Below are 24378 nucleotides of genomic sequence, written 5' to 3'. Positions count from 1 at the left end.
CAGGGCAGGAGGGAAAAGGAGTGGGACTCAGGTGGTCCTCCTAGGTGCCTCTTTGAACTTCCCTGCCACAATGTGATGTAAATGGACAAATGGCAACTTAGATCTGAAAAGGACATGATATCCAGAGCCCTTACCCCCTAAGAAATAAGGGTCTGGAACAAACTATTAGGTAAGCCACTTATGTCAGCAGAGGCTAATGGAGTGTGACAAGCATCTACAGTGAATAACAGAGAGCAAGTGAAACATTAGGGGCTGCGGATTGTCCTACAAATCTGCCTTTTCATAAGTCTCTCCTCAGACAGCACCCCACCATAATCCTAGAGCAGCAGCTTCCCAAATGTAACATAGATAAGGGGATCTAAACAGTGGAAAGGATGGACTGTGTGATCACAAACATGCATTATTACTCAAGATTGTTCCTCAAGGAGGGACTTGCCCAGAACAGGGACAGTCATCAGCAGAAAGCCTCCACTTGTGAAGCTGGACTAAGCTGAAAAGACCTGCTTCACCTAGGGTTGCTTCCTTCCCACGGCAGTCTGATTCTGGGCGACTAAGTGAGCAATGCAGGGTTATAAAGACCTGGACATCTTGGTTCAATCTGAGGGACTCTGATGAGCACTACATGTTTCAGAATTCCCTGCTGGCTCGAAATCCGTGCAAATTGACATCTTCCTTAGCTCAATGTTTTCTTATTTCTTCTTCTATCATTTCACAGCTGTTGATCCTAAATAGATGTCTTGCACCCAAACTTCTCCATAACTAATTCCAGAGAACAAGTTATGACATAGCCTGATTTCCTCTGTTAGAAATATTTGGGTTGTAACAAACACAACTTGAAACAGATGAAGAAACATGAGAATTTATTAGGATATTTGGAGTATCCCAGAGAAGAATTCAACAGTTAAGGTATGAAAAGGGCAGAGGTGGACCTGGACATCGAGACCAGAAGAACCAGGTACTGGAACACAATAAGGAATCTCTTGATTTTGCTTCCATGATGGCTTCATTCTTCTCTCACTGCAGACCATGTTTCTCCATGTGGTAGAAAACATAGCCACTCACTGCACCCACATTTAAATACAGCTTGTGATGCTAAAATTATGTGGACAAAAAAAGATAGTCCTAGCTCTCTAGAAGCTTTATAGTGGAAAAGATAAAACATGCAATGATTATATTATCACAGTGAGATACACATGTACAGGTTCATATAAATTTGATAGGCATTAACAAGGAACAAGGGCATTTCAATGGCAGATTTGCAAAAGCATAAGACATAATAGAAATTTCAAAGAACTACAAGTTGTTCACAGAGGCCAGAAAATATTGCATAGGAGGAAAAAGTTTCAGAAGGGACCAGTGAATAGGCATTGGTTTGTACAAAAGTCCTTGCATTCCATAAGAATATTACACTTTTAAGTCCACAATGAGGCACATGATATTTCAACATGAGACATGTGTAATCAGAGTTGCATTTAAAAATAGTCACTTACGTATACATATGAAAAATGGACTAAAAAATTACCGCAAGGTACAGAAAACATGCATGCATCTGCAAGGGTTATGGGTGGTCAAGTTTATCAGCAGTTAGGCCAGGGATAGATATCGAACATCTGAAATCTTATTGATACATGTATGCACTAACACGACCTCTCAAAGCGCAACCTGAACGCATTTTGCTGGAACGACCAAATGACTGAGGTCTCAAATGTAGATTCCAAATGCCTATTGCTCTAGATTCTGCTATAAAGTTACTTTTGATAAATCTGGCATTCTCTGGGTGCATTTTATCTCAACATTCTAAAAGTGATATTCTTGAAACCAAAGTACCACAAATATACGGATCCATAGATACTCATGCCAGATTACACAAGGAAAAAACCAAACAGAAAGCAATCCTGGTACAGGTTTCATAATTCAGTCTGGACCTCAAAGAAAAACCACTACCTAGTAAAAGGAAAACAATGTAAACTGTCCTTTGTAGAAGTGTGCACAATTACAGGTCACTAGGTAGACCCGGATGGTAAGAGAACAAGAAAAGGTGATGCTTCCTGTATCTAGCCTCCTGCAGTATGTTACCTCAATGTACCTTATTGTGCTTGATAAAATAAAAAATCCACTCTAACTTTGAAACTTTCTTCTTGATGTAGGATTTGTGGTAGGAACCAGTAAGTGGCAATGCAGAGACATAGTTTCATGGTTTCCAAGGTAATTTCAAAAACACACTAAAAATCTCTAATTTTAGAATCAGAGCTCTCATGACACCAGAATGGTGAGTTCCAGTGATTAGTGCACAATATATTTGAACCTCCCCATCAGTTCTTAGCTTGACCTCTGTTGTCAGCATCAATCTTCCCTGTAACACGTGGTGTTTAGAAAAAATTTCTGCTTTGGGGCATTGAATCAATAGGCTAGTGGTGAAGTTCCATTATCCAGTGTAGGAAGTATTAGGTTTAACTGCTTAATAGTTAATGGAATAATCTATAATTTCCAAGACCTAATGAATCAATCACTGGGGTTGGAAAGAGAATGATAATAGATGGAAAGAAAAAATAGGGCAAAAATCACAAAATACAACATCACCCTGTAACTGTTCATTTGCAGAAGTCTGTCTCCCACATTTAGTAAAATGACTTCAAGATATTAAAAAGTAGGAAGACTTTTTTTCCTTGAGACAGAGACTCACTCTGTTGCCCAGGCTGGAGTACAGTGGCGCGATCTTGGCTCACTGCAACCTCCACCTCCTAAATTGATTTTTCTGCCTCAACCTACTGAGTAACAGGGATTAAAGGCATGTGCCACCACGCCTGGCTGATTTTTTTAATTTTTAGTAAAGATGGGGTCTCGCCATGTTGGCCAGGCTGGTCTTGAACTTCTGATTTCAAGTGATCCACCCGCTTCAGCCTCCCAAAGTGCTGGGATTACAGACGTGAGCCTCTGTGCCTGGCCAGGAAGTTCATACACTTAAGTATGAATAACAGTTGGAAAATTAGATGCTTTCAAGTTACAGCATGGAAAGACAGAATTATATGGCTGTTGAACTCCCGGTATGCTGGTGTAGAAAATTATTCTCATTTATTTAAAATTCCAACTTAACCAAAATGTTGCAAAATCAAGAAAATACTGTTCAAGGTAAAGATGCAATATACCATATTGATATAACAATTTGAACACAAAAGAAGTCTTCATTTTTCCTAAGTTTGGAATCAAGCTCAATGTTGGACTTTTCTAAATTTCATCAGCATACAAAAAACATGAACTTTGTCAAGCAACATTATTGAGAGATCATTAAAAAATCCATACTTAGCTAAGGGATGGCTCATGCATTTTACTGGAGGCATACTTATACAATGGTTAAGTTCTCAATATGAAGTTTTCCATGGAGATAATGCAACTAGTGAAAGAAAGTGAAACATATTTCAAATGATAAAATAATGGAAATCTTGTTTCCTAATACAGACAGTTCCTGACTTAAGATGATGTGACTTACAGTTGCTCAGCATTACAATGGTATCCATACAACTACTGTTTTTCACTTTCAGTATTCAATAATTACATGAGATATTCAACACCTCTTTACAAAACAGAATACACATTAGAATGTGTTCTGTGAATGTTTAAGGTAGGCTAGGCCAGGCTATGACGTTTGCTAGGTTGGGTGTATTAACGCATTTTTGACTTTACAATGTTTCACCTTACAATGGGTTTATTGGGATGTAACCCCATTGTAAGTCCAGGAGCTTCTGTACTTTTCCAGCAACCAAAGAAATTTGCTGGAAGATAAAACACATTTTCTTGAATGTCAAAAATGTTTTTTTAGCACAAAATTCCCTAATACTTTACATCTTCATTAATGTGACTTTTAATTCACTTATCCATCTAATTTTTAAAGATATTTTATGCAACACAAAAACCATAATAGCAGCGCAAAATATCTATGAAACCTTATCATAGTAAACTAAAATAGTGGTATTTGGATTACACATGACTTAAGATACATTTATATAATGTATGGAGGCATCTCACTAAATGAAAAAAAGATTTGATACATTACTACTTTATTTCATTTAGTTTGGGTGTTGCAATGTCGTTGACGCATCTTTATTTTGCTCATTCAGTTATGTATCACTATGGTTATTCTGTGGTTCCTGCCTTTGCATATTTATTTTATATAAACTATTACTCAGTCTCTGAGGATGCAGACAGCTTATATAATGTTGGCTTCAGTTACTGAACAGAAAGATCAGTAAAAACAAAATACCCCCTTATATATGTCTATAATAAGGAAAAAGAAATGTCATCAGTTAAGCTACTTATCCAAGTAATCCATGTTACATGAGTTTCCATTTTTTGTATTATTTTTAAAAAATAAAAGCAAGTAGTATGTAGTGTGTCTTCAGACATCAGAGGCACTATAAGGCATGTGCATTTCATACTCCCAATTACATTAAATTATATGTAAGCCCAAATGCAAAGCTTATGTGACACTGCAAGATAGGCCACAAATAACAGGAAGAAATTTCTTAGATGTTTCAATGACCAATTTATTCACAAATTTTTAATACTTCAAAGTGAACATCTACCAACCACTTAAAATTGGGTATTTCTGGTACCTATGTCCACAAAAGGTATATGGCTTCCCTTGCTAGTACTATATTGAAGGGCAAGTATTCCCAGTGTCTTTAAATTGTTAGGTTCTCCATAATATGAATTCTCCAAAATACAAAACAGTTACTTGTTGCACTGTCCCATGTTGAGTACTTTCACAGAATTCCATTCCTAAGGACATTTTCTTATGTAAAATGAACTGTCATTTCTTAAAAATACTGCCTCATTTCCTGCATTCATAGGGTTTTCCCATATCCCCAGTGGGAATATTTCTAATAGCTTAGCAGACTTGACTTCTGGAAGGCTTTCTGATATTCATAGGATTCTTCTTTGCTGTGAATGTTCTACTCTATAAGGCTTGACTAGGGTTTTGAAAGTTTTTGAGATACACTGCAATCTGTCATTCTCTATAAATTCTGACCAGCTTTCCATACACCACCTCATTTATAGAATTCCCATCCTAATGGAGTAGAGACACATAACACAATGTGACTGCCTAAAACTGTTATAATTGTATTTCCTGAAGTCCAAGATATGATCAAAGACTCCTATTATTCCTAGGATTTTTTTACTGTATGAGTTCTCTGATGATTGATGAGCTGTGACTTCTGTGAGAAAGCTTTCCCACATGCACTGCACTGATAAGGCTTCTCTCCTGTATGAATTCTCTGATGATTAACCAGCTGTGACTTCTGAGAGAAGGCCTTCCTACATTCACTGCATCCATAGGGCTTCTCACCAGTATGTGTCCTTTGATGTGGTATAAGGTGTGACTTCCGAGAGAAAGCTTTGCCACACTCATTACATTCAAAGGGTTTCTCTCCTGTATGTATTCTCTGATGATTAATGAGACTAGACTTCTCCCTGAAGGCTTTTCTACATTCATTGCATTCATAAGGTTTTTCTCCTGTATGAGTTCTCAGATGTCTAATTAGCTCCGACTTCTCAAAAAAAGCTTTCCTGCAAAGACTGCATTCATAGGGTTTCTCTCCAGTGTGAATTCTCTGGTGGGTATTTAACTGTGATTTCTGGGAGAATGCTTTTTCACAGTCCCTGCATTCATACGGTTTTTCTCCAGTATGAGTTCTCTGATGAGTTGCAAGACTTGACTTCTCACCAAAGGCCTTCCCACATTCAGTGCATTCATATGGTTTCTCCCCTGTATGTGTCCTCTGATGCGATATTAGATGTGACTTCTGACAAAAGGCTTTCCCACATTCAGTGCATACATATGGTTTTTCTCCTGTATGAATTCTCTGATGATTAGTGAGACTTAATTTTTCACTGAAAGCTTTCCCACATTCACTGCATTCATATGGTTTTTCTCCTGTATGAGTTCTCTGATGTCTAACAAGCTGTGATTTCCTGCTGAAGGCTTTCCCACATTTACCACATATAAAGGGTTTTTCTCCTGTGTGTGTCATCTGATGTGATATGAGATGTGACTTTTGTGAGAAGGCCTTCCCACACTGAAGGCATCCATGAGGTTTCTCTCCTGTATGGGTTCTCTGATGATTAATGAGACTTGACCTTTCTCTAAATGCTTTCTGGCATTCGCTGCATTCATAGGGTTTCTCTCCAGTATGAATTGTCTGATGTCTAACAAGCTCTGATTTCTCAAAAAAGGCTTTTCTACAATCACTACATCCAAAGGGTTTTGTTCCTGTGTGAGTTCTGTGATGGGTAACAAGTTGTGACTTCCTGCTGAAGGCTTTCCCACATTCCCTGCATTCAAAAGGCTTCTCGCCAGTATGAATTCTCTGATGATTAATAAGATTTGACTTTTCACTAAAGGCCCTCCCACATTCATTGCATCCATAGGGTTTTTCTCCTGTGTGTGTTCTCCAATGTGATATGAGATGTGACTTCCGGGAAAAAGCTTTCCCACATTCACCACATTCATATGGTTTCTCTCCTGTATGTGTCCGCTGATGGGATGTGAGCTGTGACTTTTGGGAGAAGGCTTTCCCACACTGGCTACAATTATAAGGTTTTTCTCCTGTATGAGTTCTGTGATGTGTAACAAACTGAGACTTCTGGGGAAAGGTTTTGCCACATTTACCACAGCCAAAGGCTATGTCTCTTATATGTCTGCTCTGATGTTTAATGAGACTTGGTTTCTTAGTGAAGCGCTTCCTACATTCACTGCATTCATACAGTTTCTCCCCTAAACGATTTCTATGATATATGATAATCTGTGACTTTTTATAGCTCTCTTTATATTTATCACAGTCATAGTATTTTAACCAAGTATCAGTATCCTCAGGCTTGGAATGGAGAAAAAAATTATCAAACACATTAAACTCATCTGATACTGTTTTTACATAATCTCCTTTTGGAATAAGCAAATCTAAATGATGTTTTAAAATCAATCCATCTAAGTCACCTTCATTGTTTGATTTACTTAGAGGAACAAAGTTCATGTTCGGATTGAAATTTTTTCCAAATGCATCATATTCATGACCTCTCTTTATAATTTTAAGCTGGTCTTGGTTATCCTCGTGCCACATGATGTTATCATCTACTTTCCAGATGTCTATAAAGGAAACAAACAAACAAAAATATTTGGCTGTGCTTTCTGTGGGAAAAAAAAAACTAGCAATGCTATGTTGAGGGGTTGGCTGCTTTTAAGGCTTAGTTTCCTAGTCTGAAATAAGTTCCAAGTATAATAACTATCTTCGAGATATGTCAGGGACATGCTAAAAACAGAAACAGGAAAGTATCTGAAGATTAAGTCACCTTTGGTTGTTGACAAATATGTTTATTAAATGAGGAATGTAAAAAACACATGAAGAGCAATAAGAAGCAAAGCAAAAAGGATGGAAGAAGCTTTGACCCAATGTTTTGAGTAATTAATCCATTCAACACTTTCCGAGTATATACTATGTCCAAGTAGTGTGTTTGGTACAAGAGACACAAGAGAAAAAATAAAGTCCTGTCATTATAAAACTTACATTGTAATGGAAAAGATAAATAATATTTTTTAAACAACAAAACCATATGCTTGTAGTAAATACTAAGAAGAAAATGAACATATTTAGGTAGTCATTTCAAGCTTAACGAATGAGAAGTAGTTTGCATTTTTCTCATTCGAAAGTTTTATTTAAACTTGCCATATACATCTTCACATTACTACTAAGAAAGCCATTTAATGCAAACCATTTTGAAAACCATATCATCTTTCATCTAAACTGTTCAAGCACAGAACTTTAAAATCCACATGTACTTTCATTAGAACTATCCCAAGACCCAAGTTCCCATTCTAAAATTAATCTGACAGTTTGACAGTCATTTGTTATATAGCTCTATTCCAATTATCCTCATGATATAACCATTTATACTATTGTAAATTCACTTCAAAACACATATTTTTAGAGACAGGGTCTTGCTCTGTTGCCCAGGATGAAATGTGGTATTATGATAATGGCTCACCACAACCTCAACCTCCCAGGCTCAAGAGAGCTTTCTACATAAGCCTCCCAAGTAGCCAGAATACACAGGCATGCTACCACCACAACTAGCTAGTTTTGCTGTTCTTCTTGTAGAGACAGGGTTTCCCTATGTTGTCCAGGCTGCTCTTGAACTCCTGGGCTCAAGCAACTCTCCCACATTAGCCTTACAAAGTGTTGGGGTTGCAGGTATGAGCCAACATGCTGGGCCCATATTTCAATAAAAATCTATACTTAGAACTTTTTGTAACATTGTACCTAGAGGTAAGAAAGATAGCCAGGCACAGTGGCTCATGCCTGTAATCCCAGCACTTTGGGAGGCCGAGGCAGGTGGATCACGAGCTCAAGAGATGGAGACCATCCTGGTCAACATGGTGAAACCCCATCTCTACTAAAAATAAAAAAAAAAAAAAAATTAGCTGGGCATGGTGGTGCATGCCTGTAGTCCCAGCTACTCAGGAGGCTGAGGGAGGAGAATTGCCTGAACCCAGGAGGCGGAGGTTGCGGTGAGCCAAGATCGCGCCATTGCACTCCAGCCTGGGTAACAAGAGTGAAACTCCGTCTCAAAAAAAAAAAGATAATCAGTAATGTGAAAACATTCCACAAATTCACAAATTTAAATGTCAACTGAAGGTCATTAATATATTTGTAGGATTATATGGCGGAGGTAGAATCAATAAGATTTCCTGATGTATTTGGTATGGAGAAAATTAAGGGAAAAAGAGAATCAAGAATGATCCTTAGGTTAGCGTTTGAACAATGTGGTAGAATATGGTGTTAATGAATTCAGGAAGACTGAGGGAGAAATATGAGTTGAAATCAAGACTTCACTATAAACATATTTTTTGTTTTTTGAGACAGGGTCTTGTCCTCTCACTCAGTCTGGAGTTTAGTGGTGCAATTATAGCTCAATGCAGCTCAAGTGATCCTCCCAACTCAGCCTCCTGAGTAGCTGAGACTGCAGGTGCATGCCACCACGCTCAAGATAATTTTTAGAATTTTTTGTAGAGATGGGGTCTCACCATGTTGCTCACGTTGGTCTCAAACTCCTAGGCTCAAGTAGTCATTCTACTTCAGCTTTCCAAATTGCTGGGATTGCAGACATTGTGTTAGGTCTAATCTATTAATTTTAAGATGTATGGGAAGTTTCAATAAAATGATAGCAGAAAATACCAGAGCAGAAAATGAAATACTTATAAACTTATACTCATGTTAAATATAATCACATTATTGAACTATTAAGTATGTGTTTGAAATTTACATCTTCCCCTTATCTTTATTGTTTTCCTAATAGAAAAATGAAATTGCCTTATATTTGCTCACTTGTGGTGTATTCCAAATAGTCCCACTCTCCATCACTTGCTCTGCTCTAAACTGTCACATTATCTCAATGAAATATCTTTTTTTTTTTTTGAGACGGAGTCTCACTCAGTTGCCCAAACTGGAGTGCAGTGGCCCAATCTCAGCTCACTGCAACCTTCACTTCCCAGGTTCAAGCGATTCTCCTGCCTCAGCCTCCCAAGTAGTTGGTACTACAGGCACCTACCACCACGCCCAGCTAATTTTTGTATTTTTAGTAGAGACAGGGTTTTACCATATTAATCAGGCTGGTCTTGAACTCCTGACCTTGTGATCTGCCCACCTCAGCCTCCCAAAGTGCTGGGATTACTGCAGTGAGCCACCGCGCCTGGCCTGAAATACCCTTCTAATTGGTTTACCTGCTTCCAATTTTACATCTTCTATTCGGCAGTCAGATTAAATTTTCACAATTTTAAATTAGGTTTAACTTTTAAAAATTTCTTCACTCAATTATAACACCTTTGTATTGCCTACAAGTTGAGATATGATCTAGTTCCCTCCAACTTACCTGTATCTCTCTGGCAATACTGACCTCAGCCACATGGACTTCCTTTCTGTTTCTTAAATTAACAGCCATTTTCTGACTTAACATATTCTTATCATTCCTTTTGGAGACACTTTCCCCATGCTCATTTCACATCTTTCATGTTTACAATTAGTTTTTCCATGTTGTGTCTCCTCAAAACTTGTATACAGAAGATTAACTCCCAGTATGGCTGTATTTGGAGAGAGGACATCTAAGGAAGTACGGTTAAATGAGGTCATAAGGGTAAGACCCGGATCAAATAGGGTTATTGTCTTTATAAAATTAGATAGAAGGCCAGACACAGTGGCCCACCTCTGTAATCTCGGCACTTTGGGAGGCTGAAGTGGGCAGATTACTTGAGCCCCAGAGTTCAATAACAGCCTGGACAACATGATAAAACTCTGTACCAAAAAAAATTTTTTTAATTAGCCAGGTGTGGTGGTTGTACACCTGTGGTCCCAACTGCTTGGGAGGATCACTTGAGGTGATCACAGGAAGTTAAGGCTGCAATGAGCTGTGATTGTGACACTGCACTCCAGCCTAGGTGAGTGAGACCCTGTCTCAAAAAAGAAAGAAAATCCAGAGAGATTACTTACTCTCTCTCTCTACATGCACACACTGAGGAAAGGCCATGTGAATGTACAGTGAGAGGGTGGCTGTCTACAAGTCAGGAAGAGAGCCCTCAACTCTTGATCATGCTGGTACCTTGATCTTGGACTTTCCATCACTAAAACTGAGAAATTCTGTTGTGTAAGCTCCCCCAAATATGGTATTTTGTCATGGCAGCCTGAGCAGACTAACAGAAGATTCTCTCATCTTATTTACTTTTTCAATAACCCTTAGCAGGATCTGAAATTTTTCATGCTTACTTGCTACCCTGTTCTTTTTTTATCCTCCCATTAGCAAGTAACCACTATGTGGGCAGGAAATATATCTCTAATGCTCCTTATTATACCCACAGTACCTAGCACAGTAACATAAAAATAAAAGAAGTCAATAAATACCCCATTTTCTCTGAACTCCTAAAGCAGTCTGTGCAGAAAAGAGCATCGGGTCCAAAACTACTATCCACAGAAAGCCCTGCTTGCAAGGTTGGCCCTCGGCTGGCATCTGAGAATGTGGGTTTCAGGAATATCCCTACTATTTCCTAACTGATAAAAGTCGCTTACTATGCCAAGACTGCATACAAACAATATGATCAGTACACGTTAGGCAGAGAATACCTACATGACCAGCTCTCAGTAAAGACCTTGGGCACTCATCTCTAATGGTCTTTCCTGGGCAGAAATATCAAAAACATGCTACTACATTTTTGTTGCAGAGGATAGTAAACTCTGACCCTTATGGGAGGGAGGGAGCACATGGATTCTTCCAGATTCTGTCTGTACCTTTTTCATTTATGATCCAGCTATGTGTACTTAAAATGTCACTGTAATAAATCTTAGTCATAAGTACAACAATATGCTGAGTCCCATGAGTCTTCCTGGTGACTCTGAACATGGGGGGATCTTGAGGACCCTGACACACACAGTCCCAATTTGTGTAATCTTGATAATTAGCTTTGCACTGCCTTACAACAAAATGAATGCTCAATGTTTAAGTGCTGAATTTTTAAATAAACGCAAATGTCTCATCTTCTTAACTAAGTTGTATGCTTCTGGAAACTTATTTTTTTATCTTACTTTGTAATCCTTTTCAGTAAAAGATAAAACCCACTAGGTGAGTGGATCTCAACTAAAAAGGGCACATAAAAACTACAAGAAGTATTTCAAATTACAAATCCCAGTCTTACCACATAAAACTAAAAAAACAAAAAATAAAAAAAAAAAGAAACAGGCATGGTGGCACACACCTGCAGTGCCATCTACTCAGGAGGCTGAGGCAAGAGAATCACTTGGGCCCGGGAATTTGAGGCTACAGTGACTTATGATCACATCACTGCACTGCAGCCTCGGCAACAGAGCAAGACCCTGTCTATAAAAACAAAGACAAAGTTTTTGGAAAGAAATTTATTTAATATTGCATGTTCTATAACTGAAGTGAAGATATTAAATTTAAGCCCCTTATAGTATTTTTTAGATGGCTGGTCCCAAATATTATATATACTATGATCAGGTCACAGATGTGACTCCAGAAAAAGGTGAGAAAAATTTAGGCTGGGGATTTAAGAAACGTTTCATAAATAAAACTGCAGTGGAAACCAAGTTCCTATTAAAAGGATTAAGAAATTCTAGGTAACTAGCATAATACCATCAAAAGTTCAAGATGTCACATATCTCAAAACACATGAGAATTGATTGTGAATGGGGGGAAGGAAGAAATTACTGAACAGACAACAATAGTGTCATACAAAGGAGGTCCCAGAGAGAAGAGATTACAAGTCTATAGCAGATGCTGTCACTGTCTCACCCACACCCATCAATTAAATTCAGAGGATACCTGCAGCTTTGATGGACAGTTTCTGACATGATGTCTACCCCAGGCACTCACAACTCTCTAACAGGAACTTTCTTGGGCTGAAAGCACAAGTTTGGTCTGTATGCAGGGACCCTGGACATCCTGGATATGTCCAGGCATATCCATATTATCTATGGCCGAGCAAACCTCAACACTGAGATGGGAGTATATAAATACCTGGGCTCCCTAGTACCTCAGAGTGTCAAGACTGAGGAATATTTTCACAGTGCCTCAGAAGGCGCTCAGCCCATCCTTCATGGGCATTAATGCTCCCAGCACTTCCTGGTCTGACTTGTCCATTCTCTCACATTTGTGGGGACCATGTCCCCAGTAAGTTCTTATACTGGCATACGTATCTTAAGGTCTGCTTTTGAGGGAATCTGAAGTAAGTCAATGTCACATAGCAGATAATGAGTAAAGAGGTTCAGCTGATCAGAGCAGTGTGGGATGCTTTAGGAAATAAAATATGGTGGCATCATTAAGACAGCTTGTAAAATATTAGAATCTGGATCTATCTAGCAATTTGAGAACTTCAGAAATGAGACATCATGGATCTACTTTTAAGTGAAAATTGAGGCAGGAAGGCTTTTAAGAGATACTTTCCAGCCAGGCACAGTGGCTTACACCTGTAATCCGACCACTTTGGGAGGCCAAGTCGGGTGGATCACAAGGTCAGGAGCTCGAGACCAGTCTGGCCAACATGGCGAAACCCCATCTTTACTAAAAATACAAAAATTAGCTGGGCATGGTATCAGGCACCTGTAGTCCCATGTGTTTGTGAGGCTGAGGCAGGAGAATTGCTTGAACTTGGGAGGCAGAGGTTACAGTCAGCCAAGATTGTGCCATTGCACTCCAGCCTGGGTGAAAGAGCAAAACTCTGTCTCAAAAAAAATAAAATTAAATTAAGAAGATACTTTCCAAATAGAAAAAAACTTTAAAACAACATGAAACGATAGTAAAAGGGATTATTCGGCTGGGCGTGGTGGTTCACGCCTGTAATCCCAGCACTTTGGGAGGCCAAGCTGGGCAGATCATGACGTCAAGAGTTTGAGACCAGCCTGGCCAACATGGTGAAAGCCCATCTCCACTAAAAATACAAAAAAATTAGCCAGGCATAGTGGCATGCCCCTGTAGTCCCAGCTGCTTGGAAGGCTGAGGCAGGAGAACTGCTTGAACCTGGGAGTTGGAGGTTGCGGTGATCAGAGATAACACCACTCTACTCCAGCCTGGGTGACAGAATGAGACACCATCTCAAAAAAAAAGAAAGAAAGAAAAAAAGAAAGGGATTATTCACATACTCCATGGTGTCTAATCTGTATAAAAAAACACACAAAGGAACCTAATTTTAAAGAGGATAAGGATAAGATGGGAGAAATAATGGCTCCATTTTCTAATATAATGAGACTAAACAGATTTGGGCTTTGGAAAGTGGTCCTTTGGCCATCAGAGATACCCAAATTGAGGACAAAATCAAGATGCTTCAGTGTACAAAAGGAGATATCTTTGACCACAGGGGAGGGAGGAACTGAAGGGGATAAACATGTGAGAGGACAGAATACCAAACAAGAAGTTAAGGTACCAGATGTTACAGAGAATAATAAAGTCATGGCCAAAATAAGCAGGATGCATTTCATTATAAGCTACAAAGAAGCTACGTCTAAATGTGACTTACTTGAGTAGCTAATGAGCTAATGTCAGTTGTTCTGAGGCACCACCGAAGGTTAGAGATGCTGAAGAGATCTCTAACGCACATTTCAGAGATGCCAACCCATCACTGAGAAGACTGCATGGGACTTCTACTTTCTCCCACCTGCCTGGTTCTCAGACACTCACCTGGAGACCATGAACTTGGAATTTCTTCATCTCCAATCCATGGCTCTTCTCCTTGCTCCAACTTGAAGATGACATCTGGCTTCATAGCTTCATACCCTGTTCGGGGAAAATCACAAAGGCCTTAGGCCCAACTGCTTGCCCTTTAGGGCCTCTGAAGATGAGCAAGGGTTCACATCAGGCTTAGCCTGATAGAGCTGTACCTCAAAAGGGTAAGTAATTCTCAAAGTTACAGTCATGGTCTCCCTGGTGGCTAACAGGGTCTAGTACAAAGCCATTAAACACTTCAGAGGGCCTGGCGCTAGTAAGTCTGGGTTTACATCCAGGCTCTTTAATTTAGTAGCTGTTAACTCTTGGGAAAGTTACTTATCTTGGCCTCTTATTTTCTCATCAGGAAAAATGAGTAATAATTATACTTGCCACACAGGATTGCTCTGGTGATTAAATGAGTTCATACATGTAAAGCACTTCATATAATATGTGACATATAGGAAGTTATATGCATTAGGCCAAACTATTAATACTTAAGTTTCAGAGGCTGCATAACACACTTCAGACTTCATTATTGAAAGCTGAGACCCAAATACCGTCTTGGTGTCATAGTCCAAGCAACTGTGATCTAAATTGGTCCAAAATCATTAAAAATTTCAAAAGCGTAACTATAGGCCTCTGAAACTTCCCAGCAACTACAAATAAAAGCCAATGCACTGGGCATAATCCCAGGTACTCGAGAAAGCTTTTATTACCCAATGACACCAGGCTGCTATAGTTCTCCAACATGACATCCTTATATAAATTCTTCTGAGAGGGATCCAGCAGCTGCCACTCCTTTTGGGTGAAGTCCACAGATAAATCGTCAAATGAAAATGAGTCCTGTAAGAGCACAATCCTAGTAAATCTGAAGCAGTTAACACTGTATGACGTGAGAAAAAAATATTGGAGCTTGAGCACATTATTCTCATAATAAGTTATGCAAAATGCCTACTATGTCCCTACCTTTGTATATTTTGTGTGATAAAACGTCATTGTGCATCCTTCCATCCTTCTACAACTGTTAACCTAAATATTAAAAAGAGAGGCTCTGCAGAAGAAAACGATGTTTATTTGGGAAGAGAGTATTGCAATGGGAAGACACATGCCACAGTAAACTGTATGTGTATTCAGGGAGGTAAAGGAAGACAAAAGTTTTTAAAGAAAACAATGAGGAACATCACATAATTGGTTTGAAACAGTTATCCCTGGCTACAAAGACCGATAATAAGGGCGACACCAGTCCAAAGATGGACAGGCAGCTGCTGGGCAGACGTCCCAATAAAGGTATGTTTTGTGTAAGGCTTCAATGGCCTTTGTGCAAGGTTGTGGTTTTTGCAGTCTTTTGTGATAATTTTTATCAGGCATGCAAGTGTGAGAACCCTCTTTTCACAGGTTTCCCAGCTCTACTTGTCAGGGTTAAAAAAAAAATAACATTAGTGACTCCATTTTCAATCTGACAACTTTCACAGAAGACATAAGAACTGGAATAGGTGACTTTAAATACCCTGAACCACCAATAATATATTTACTGAACCTCAAATCTGGCAAAAGAAAGAGAACAGGATAGTCAAGGTGGCTCACGCCTATAATCCCAGCACTTTCGGAGGCCAAGGCAGGAGGATCACTTGAGTCAAAGAGTTTGAGACCAAACTGAGTATTATAGTGAGACCTTGTCTCTACAAAAATAAAAAATATAAATATTAGCTGGGTATGGTGGCACATGCCAGTAGTCCCAATTACTTGGAAGGCTGAGGTGGGAAAACCCAGGCTTCAATGAGCTGTGACTGCACCATTGCACTGCGGCCTGGGTGACAGTGAGACCCCATCTCAGAAACAAACCAATACAAAAAAATACCAAGGAGAAAGATAATAAAATAATACTCTGGAAAGTTCCATTGTCTTACAGAGGGCTGCAAACATGCACACTTACAAATAAAATAAACTTGTAATAACTAAGAGAAGTGAGACTACGGTGTGGATACAAAGCAGGGAGAGCTTCGCTCTAGTTGAGTGTAAAGTTAGGCTCTATGGAAAAGGTAACATTTAAATGGGTTTTAGAATATTAGTTGTTTTCCACAAAGAAAAGGAAGGAAAGGCATTCAGGGAGGCAGCAGCTCTGATTTAAAAAAGAAAAAACAAAAAACTGAGAACTGAGGAGATGCATACACTTCAGTCTGAAAGGCTAATGAGGAATGGGACAGTGATCAGATTAAAGGCCTCAGTAGGAGCTGGGGCAGAATGTGGTTAACTTGGCTAGGATACTTTCTTGTTGCCAACAGTTAGCCATGAAAGACTTCACAAGAAAGGAGTGACATAACCAAACACAGATTTTAGAAAGGTGACTAGACTTTGGATCAAGATAGATTTCTGTCTCAAAGTCTTCTAAGATAAAAAGAAAACATAAGCACACATCTTTAAAAAATCTAGAATGCCACTGGAAAATAAAAAAATAAGTTTAACCCTAATAGCACATGATACACTTTAAAAGGAGTCAGTGAATTTGAAGACAGATCAATAGAAACTGTTAGTTTTGAACAGAGAAAATGACTAAAAAATGAACAGAGCTCAGGACACTATCAAATAATACCAAAGAATCTAACATGAGTGTCACAGGAGTCCAGGAAAGAGAAAAGAAAGAGCATGGTGAAAATAAATTCCCAAGAAGTAATAGCTGACTATTCTGTAAAAGTGGCAAAAGATATAAGCCAACAAACTCCAGAAGTTCAGTGAATGCTAGATAATAGATGTAAGGAAATCCATACCCAGACAAATCATAAAAAGCTAGAAAGAAAAAAAATCACATCACTTAAAGGGAAAGGCGATTCAGATAGTGCAAATTTATTTATTTGTTTTTTGAGAGAGTTTTGCTCCGTTACCCAGGCTGAAGTGCAGTGGCAGGATTATAGCTCACTGCAACCTCTGCCCTCTGGGTTCAAGTGATCCTCCCATGGCAGCCTTCTGAGGAGCTGGGATTACAAGTGCATGCCACCACACCCAGTGAAATTTTTTGAGACACAGTCTTGCTCTGTGACCCAGGCTGGAGTGAAGTGGTGTGATCTTGGCTTACTGCAACCTCTGCCTCCTAGGTTCAAGCAACTCTCCTGCCTCAGCTTCCTAAGTAGCTGGGATTACAGGCACCTGCAACCACACCTGGCTAGTTTTTGCATTTATAGTACAGATGGGGTTTCACCATGTTGGCCGGGCTAGTGTCGAACTCCTGACATCAGGTGATCCACCCACCTTGGCCTCCCAAAGTACTGGGATTACAGGCGTGAGCCAATGCACCCGGCCAAGAGTAAGCAAATTAATAACTGTCTTAGGCTGGGGTGGGAAGAGGAACTGACCAAAAATGTCACAAAGATTGTTTTGAGGTGATGGAAATCTTCTAAACTAGATTGTGCTGAATGGTTATATAGCATACGTTTACATAAAAATCACTGAATTATACATTAAAATGGTGGAATGTATTGAGGCCATACTTCCATAAAGCTATTAAACTTATGCCAACATCCTTCACAATATAGATGAAATAGCTATTCTTTGAAAAACAACGTGCCCAAAGTGACAAGAAGAGACAAAATCTGAATTAATCCTCTAACTGTTAAAGAAACTGACCCCACAATTTTAAACTTTCCTTCAAAGGAAATACAAGATCCAGGCAGGTTTAGTGGCAATACTTCCAAGCATTTACATAAAATAATTCAGCCAGATGCGCTGGCTCATGCCTATGATTTCAGCTACTTGATAGACTGAGGCAGGAGAACTGTTTGAGGCCAGGAGTTCCACACGAGCCTGGGCAACACAGTGAGATCCTATCTCTAACAAAAGAAAAAAATATTTAAACTAGCTGGACTTAGTAGTTTATGTCTGCACTCATATCTACCTGGGAGGCTGAGGTGGGAGGAATGCTTGATCCCAGGAGTTCAAGGCTCCAGTGAGCACTCTAGCCTGGGTGACAGAGTGAGACCATGTCTCTTAAAACAAAAAGAAAAAAAAAGTTATTTCTGATGTTTTTGTTAATATAAAAATCTAATCAAATGTAAAGAAAAATCACTGGAACGAATAAGTGGGCTTAAGAAGTTCCTGTATACAAAGTCAATATGCAAAAATATAGTGTATTTCCATGGTTTGGCAGGAAAATTGTTCTAATTAACAAAATTTCAGATACCATTTATTGTAGAAATGGCTAACTGCAGCTCTGGAATAAAAAAATTAAAAACTGTGCCCAGATATATTTTGTCATGCTAGAAAACAGTATTCTAGCTGATAAGAAGAAATGATAAAAGTAGCATGTCACCATCTTGCAGCTTCCACTAAAATCATCCACCTGGCCAGGTGCAGTGGCTCAATGCAATGATTATGTAAGATGTTGTGGCTTTAAATATGCTATAAATATTCAACCCTAAGAACCTGTTATGGTCCAATAGTTAATATATCACTGTGCCAATTTTGTTCCAATCCTGATCATCTATTCTGAGCCTATTTTCCTCTGATTTCTTAACTATTTAAACTTCTCTTTTTCACTGGAAGGCTTACACATCTCTTCTAATTCCCTGGGAAAAAAAATAAGAACTAAACAATCAACTCACCTGTAACATGGTCATTTTCTGCTGCAGTACGAGATGCTTAGCCAGTCTGAAATCTGACCCGAGACTCTGGAGTGAGGTCTTGGCTACGTCTTCTACACTGAGAACGAATTCCTGGTTCCTCCTTTCTTATCTCACATGAGCAGGCTTATTTGTAGGGACCAGGATCTGTGGACTTTGGGACAAATGTACTTCAACTGGTATATTCACATTGCACATGGAATCTTTTTCTCTCTTGCTAGGAACTTGGAATTTATGACTACCTAAGGCCAGAGGTATGCTTGCTATATAACTGAAACAGGGTTCTCAGGGAAACAATATAGTAAAATAGAACAGTGGAAGCCTATGTCTCTGCAAACAGATAAAGAAATATCGGAGGCTGAGTGGGGTGGCTCGTGTTTGTAATCTCAGCACATTGGGAGGCTGAGGTGGGTGGACCGACTAGGTCAGGAGTTCGAGATCAGCCTGGACAACATGGTGAAACCTCGTCTCTACTAAAAACACAAAAATTAGCCGGTGTGGTGGCGCACACCTGTAATCCCAGCTACTCAGGAGGCTGAGGCAGGAGAATTGCTTGAACCTGGGAGACGGAGGTTGCAGTGAGCCAAGACAGCACCACTGCACTCCAGCCTGGGCGACAGAGCAAGATTCCGCCTCAGAAAAAAATAAAAAATTTAATATATGTATATATATATATATATATATATACACACACACACACACACACACACACACACAATCTATACATATATCAGAAATAAAATAATTGTGAGATTCACTCAATATTCACTGTGAACACTGAAATGCAAATCAGCTTAACAGGTGCTGTTAGAAAAAATACAGTTTATATGATTTGTATTAAAACAGATTTGAATTTCAATCAACCCTTTTCCTTTACCAGCTAGAAGATTTTTGGCAAAAATACAAATTTCACCATTCTGAGCCTTAGTTTCCTATTAAAATCTTCTATTAATACATCCTTAACTTTTGTCTGCCAATTCTATCCATTTCAGAAGGAAATGGATTAAAATTTCACAATATGACTACAGATTGGTCAGTTTTTCCTTATAATTCTGCCGACGTTCGAATTATATGCGTAAGGCTACGTTGTTTGATTATATGCGTAAGGCTACGTTGTTTGATGCACGGAGGTTAAATAGAGGATGTAAAAACAATCATTTTGTAACAATGCTCCATACCCCAAATAATGTTTTTTGCCTTAAAATCTATTTTATCTTAGATGAAGTCTGCGACATAAGCCTTTTTTTCTTTTTTTTTGGTAGGGTCTTGATTTCTCACCCAGGCTGGTGTGCGGTGGCACAATCATAGCTCACTGCAATCTTAAACTTCGGGCTCAAGGGATCTTCCTGCCTCACCCTCCCAAGTAGCTGGGACTACAGGTGTGTGTGCCTCCATGCCCGGCCAACTTTTTGTGTTTTTCTTCTTTTGTAGAGAAAGGATCTCGCTATGCTGCCCAGGATAGTCTCATACTCCTGGGCTCAAGCAATCCTCCCACCACAGCCTCCCAAAGTGCTGGGATTATAGGCATAAGCCACCACACCTGGCTTTAGCATTCTTTTGGTATTTACCTGGTACGTTATCATCTGTTCAACTAGACTTAAAATTTCAGCATCATTATGTTTGTTTCTTATGAGCAGCAAAATTCAAATGTATTGGTGTTTAAAAAAAAAAAATTCCAACCGGCCAGGTGCGATGGCTAACGCCTATAATCCCAGCACTTTGTGAGGCCGAGGCAGGTGGATCACCTGAGGTCAGGAGTTCAAGACCAGCCTGACTAACATGGTGAAACTCTGTCTCTACTGAAAACACAAAAATTAGCCAGACAAGGTAGCATGCCCCTGTAATATCAGCTACTCGGGAGGCTGAGGCAGGAGAATTGTCTGAACCTGGGAGGTGGAGGTTGCAGTGAGCCAAGATCACGCCATTGCACTCCAGCCTAGGCAACAAAAATCCAAACCAACAATCTTTTTTTTTTTGAGACAGAGTCTTACTCTGTCACCAGGCTGGAGTGCAGTGGCGCAATCTTGGCTCACTGTAACCTCCACCTCCAGGGTTCAAGCAATTCTTCAGCCTCAGCCTCCAAGTAGCTGGGACCACAGGCACGTGCCACCATGCCTGGCTAATTTTTTTGTACTTTTAGTAGAGACGGGGTTTCACTGTGTTGGACAGGATGGTCTCGATCTCTTGACCTCATGATCCGCCCACCTCGGCCTCCCAAAGTGCTGGGATTACAGGCGTGAGCCACCGAGTCCAGTCCAATCTGTCTTTTAACTGATAAACTGAATACATTTAATGTTTACCGTGGTTATTGTTTTTCCCCCTCCTTTCTTGCCTTCAAAGCCTCAATTTCTGTATTTGCTAAAATGGTAAGGATAAAATAGACCTCACAATAAGATTCTAAGAAACAAATGAGATATTAAAAGGAAAGTGACTAGGGCCTTGTAATAACTGTTACAGCTAACATTCCAGTGCTTTCTACGTGTCAGACAATATACTAACCATTTTAAATTGAACTCTTATCCACAACCCTATAAGGCATTTAACATAATCTCCACTTTACAGAGAGAAACTGGGACACAGAGTGATCGTAAAATGTCTGTGATTGCACATTTAGTAAAAAGCAAAATTCAAGCCGGGCGCGGTGACTCAAGCCTGTAATCCCAGCACTTTGGGAGGCTGAGGCGGGTGGATCACGAGGTCAAGAGATCGAGACCATCCTGGTCAACATGGTGAAACCCTGTCTCTACTAAAAATACACAAAATTAGCTGGGCATGGTGGCGCGTGCCTGTAATCCCAGCTACTCGGGAGGCTGAAGCAGGAGAATTGCCTGAACCCTGGAGGCAGAGGTTGTTTGTGAGCCAAGATCGCGCCATTGCACTCCAGCCTGGGTAACAAGAGCGAAACTCTGTCTCATAAAAAAAAAAAAAGAAGCAAAATTCAAATGTTGCTTCTCTATCTCGCTATATTCAAAGTGTGTACTACTAAAATCATAATGTCATTTGTGTATATCTACATGCACAAACACACAACATAAATCCTGGAATCAGCTCCTATTCCCATGCACACATTCAGTCACTACTTTCCACAAAAACACAAATGAAGGACAGCCTGCCTCAATCCTGCATCATACCAACAAGCAGCACTTCTTTTTCATGCCTTTCTGTGATTCAAACTTCAGTGCCAACTCAGAAAAACACAGCATTTTCTTCGTTATACAAGAAATTAACCCTTTACACCTTATCACACATATATCTTAGAACAGAAAAGCTGGCACACAGTCACACAACTATTATAAAAGTAAAATATGACGGCAAAATATAAAAAAATCTATACAAGTTAAATAAGAAATAATTATCTATGATCTCACCACAGGTAACCAATCTGGAGATGGCAGAAACTATTATGATATTGTTCATAAAACAGAAGTATACGGTCACATTTTAAAACTGTTTTTGTTTTCTTCCCCACTATGTGAAGAACATCTTTCCAGGCCAATAACCTTATTTCTATAATATCAACAACTTATATAAAATAACAAAAAAGTAAAATCCTACCCATAATTTAAAAAATAAATATGTAGGAATATCAAGACCCATATGAAGCATACTGAAAACACCAATGAGAACTATAAAAATTGAATTAAAGAAATTTATAATTAGATTTTGTTGTGGGATAGGAAGACTTCATATGTAAAGATAATTTGACCTCAGATGATTTACGTAACTCATTCAACTCCATAATCTCAAAATTTTTTTCTTTAACAAGCAATTCTAAAGTTTATGTGTAAGGAAAAAGCTTCAGGAACAGTGTGGACACTTTTTTTGAGACAGGGCCTTACTCTGCCGTGCAGGCTGAAGTGCAATGGCATAACCATAGCTCACTGCGGCCTTGAACTCCTGGGCGCAAGTGATCCTCCCACCTCAGCCTACAGAGTAGGTTACAGGCATGACCCATCACGCCCGGCCTGGGCACTTTTGGAAATACAAAATAATGCGTGTGAACAAGCCCACTTTAAAACATATAAATTATAATCAGAACATGTGACACTGGCTCAAGAGAGGTTATACAGATGAAAAAAGCGGAACTATCTATGCAAGACTTAGCATGTAATAAATATAGCATCTCAAAGCCATGAGTAAAAATTATTTAATGAATAGGAGAATATTTGAAAGAAAATAAAGATGTTATTTCATACATTACAACCACCTACAGATGGGTTAAATTTAAAAATAATGGAAACCCTAAGAATGCCTTAAGCCACAGGTGAATGAATATATGTATAATTTGAGGGGAGATTTCGCTACACCCGACACAAAAGGGAAAAGCATTAAAAATTTTTTAAATAGTCATATGTAACCATTAAAAAATACAGGGCCAGGTCTGGTGGCTCACACCTGTAACCCCAGCGCTTTAAAAACCTCTTTCGACAGCGGCAGGGGCAGGCTGCGCGTGGATGCGGCCGAGCAGGGCAGCCGCTCCTTAGGGGAACGGCTAGGAAACGGGGCTGGCCCGGGGTCCAGGCCGAACGCACCCAAGGCCCACGCCGGCGCCGCCAGGCCCGCCTGAAAGGACGCACAGAAGCGGCGCCTCCGGAAAGGCAGTGTCCGCTACACAGCCCTGAAGCCGCAAGGCTCCGCGGGCCACGGCATCCTCACTACCCGGCCCAGCCCCACCCAGCCGCAGCCCCAGCCCCAGCCCCAGCCCCAGCCCCAGCCCCAGCCCCGAATCCGCGGGCGAACGTCCAAGGCGGACGCCCAGGGCCTGGAAGCCGAAAGCCCCCGCGGCCACTCCCGCGCGCCTCCCCCGCCATCCGCGAAGACCCCAGCGCCAGCCCCGCATTAAACGCACTGAACGCACAGAACTCACAAAAGACGCCGCCGCCGCCGAGTCGCTCGCGCGCTCGCGCCCACGCCCGCGCGCCCGCGACCCGCGATCACGTGACGCCACCAGGCCCCCCCCCCCCCCGCGCCCCGCGCACGCGCCCGAGCCGTCGGTCTTTGTGCGCTCCCCGGCGGCTCCGAACCGGCCGGGAAGAGTCGCGGACTGCACACGCGCACACTCCCCTCTCACGTGGCAGCTAAGGACAAAGAGGAAGAAAGCGCAACCAGCAAGCTTTGCCAAGAGTGTATATGCGCATGCGCCAAGGACAGAGTCCTCGCGAACTCAACTTCCCAGGGTGCCCCGCGTCCGGAAGCGCCTGTCAGCCGGAGACGCGGTGACACCAAACGGGCTCATACGGTTTTCTGAGAAACATAAAGGGAAATCGAATCTACCAATACTTTTTAAAAAATTTATAATTTTTTTTTTTTGGAGACAGAGTGACGCTCCGTCGCCCAGGCTGGAAGGCAGTGGCGCGGTCTCGGCTCACTGCCTCCCCGGTTCAAGCAATTCTCTTGCCTCAGCCTCCCAAACAGCTGGGACTGCTGGCGCCCGCCGCTAGCCCGACTAATTTTTTGTATTTTAGTAGAGATGGGGTTTCACCATGTTGCCCACGCTGGTCTCGAAGACCTG

General features: G+C 40.4%; 1 protein-coding gene across 3 annotated transcripts; it reads right to left on the bottom strand.

Moving 5' to 3' along the window:
- Positions 1-843: 843 nt before the first annotated feature.
- Positions 844-23775, bottom strand: ZNF84 (zinc finger protein 84). 3 transcript variants are annotated; one of them, XM_078337832.1, is made up of 6 exons: positions 23734-23775; positions 18849-19020; positions 15223-15285; positions 14973-15099; positions 14230-14325; positions 844-7141 (listed from the first exon to the last, which is right to left on the bottom strand). In XM_078337832.1, the coding sequence occupies exons 2-6, from the start codon at positions 18861-18863 to the stop codon at positions 5163-5165; spliced, it is 2280 nt and encodes a 759-aa protein (XP_078193958.1). In that variant the 5' UTR covers positions 18864-19020; positions 23734-23775; the 3' UTR covers positions 844-5162. The 3 variants fall into 3 exon arrangements, with proteins under 3 accessions (XP_078193958.1, XP_009003187.1, XP_078193959.1); XM_078337833.1 differs by lacking the exon at positions 844-7141 and adding an exon at positions 9045-9174; XM_009004939.5 differs by lacking the exon at positions 15223-15285.
- Between the last annotated feature and the right edge of the window lie 603 nt (positions 23776-24378).

This window comes from Callithrix jacchus, chromosome 9 (assembly GCF_049354715.1).
Source record: "Callithrix jacchus isolate 240 chromosome 9, calJac240_pri, whole genome shotgun sequence".
Lineage (NCBI taxonomy): Eukaryota > Metazoa > Chordata > Mammalia > Primates > Cebidae > Callithrix > Callithrix jacchus.
Note: the sequence above shows the minus strand (reverse complement) of the source record. Positions and strands in the feature narration are given on the sequence as shown.

Excerpts from the sequence above, each read along its gene's own strand:
- ZNF84 (XM_078337832.1), bottom strand. Across the intron at positions 14,326-14,972 it reads TAGCAGCCTGGTGTCATTGG|GGTATGAAGCTATGAAGCCA; the intron begins GTAATAAAAGCT and ends TTCCCCGAACAG. Across the intron at positions 7,142-14,229 it reads TCCAAGTTCATGGTCTCCAG|ACATCTGGAAAGTAGATGAT; the intron begins GTGAGTGTCTGA and ends TTTCCTTTATAG.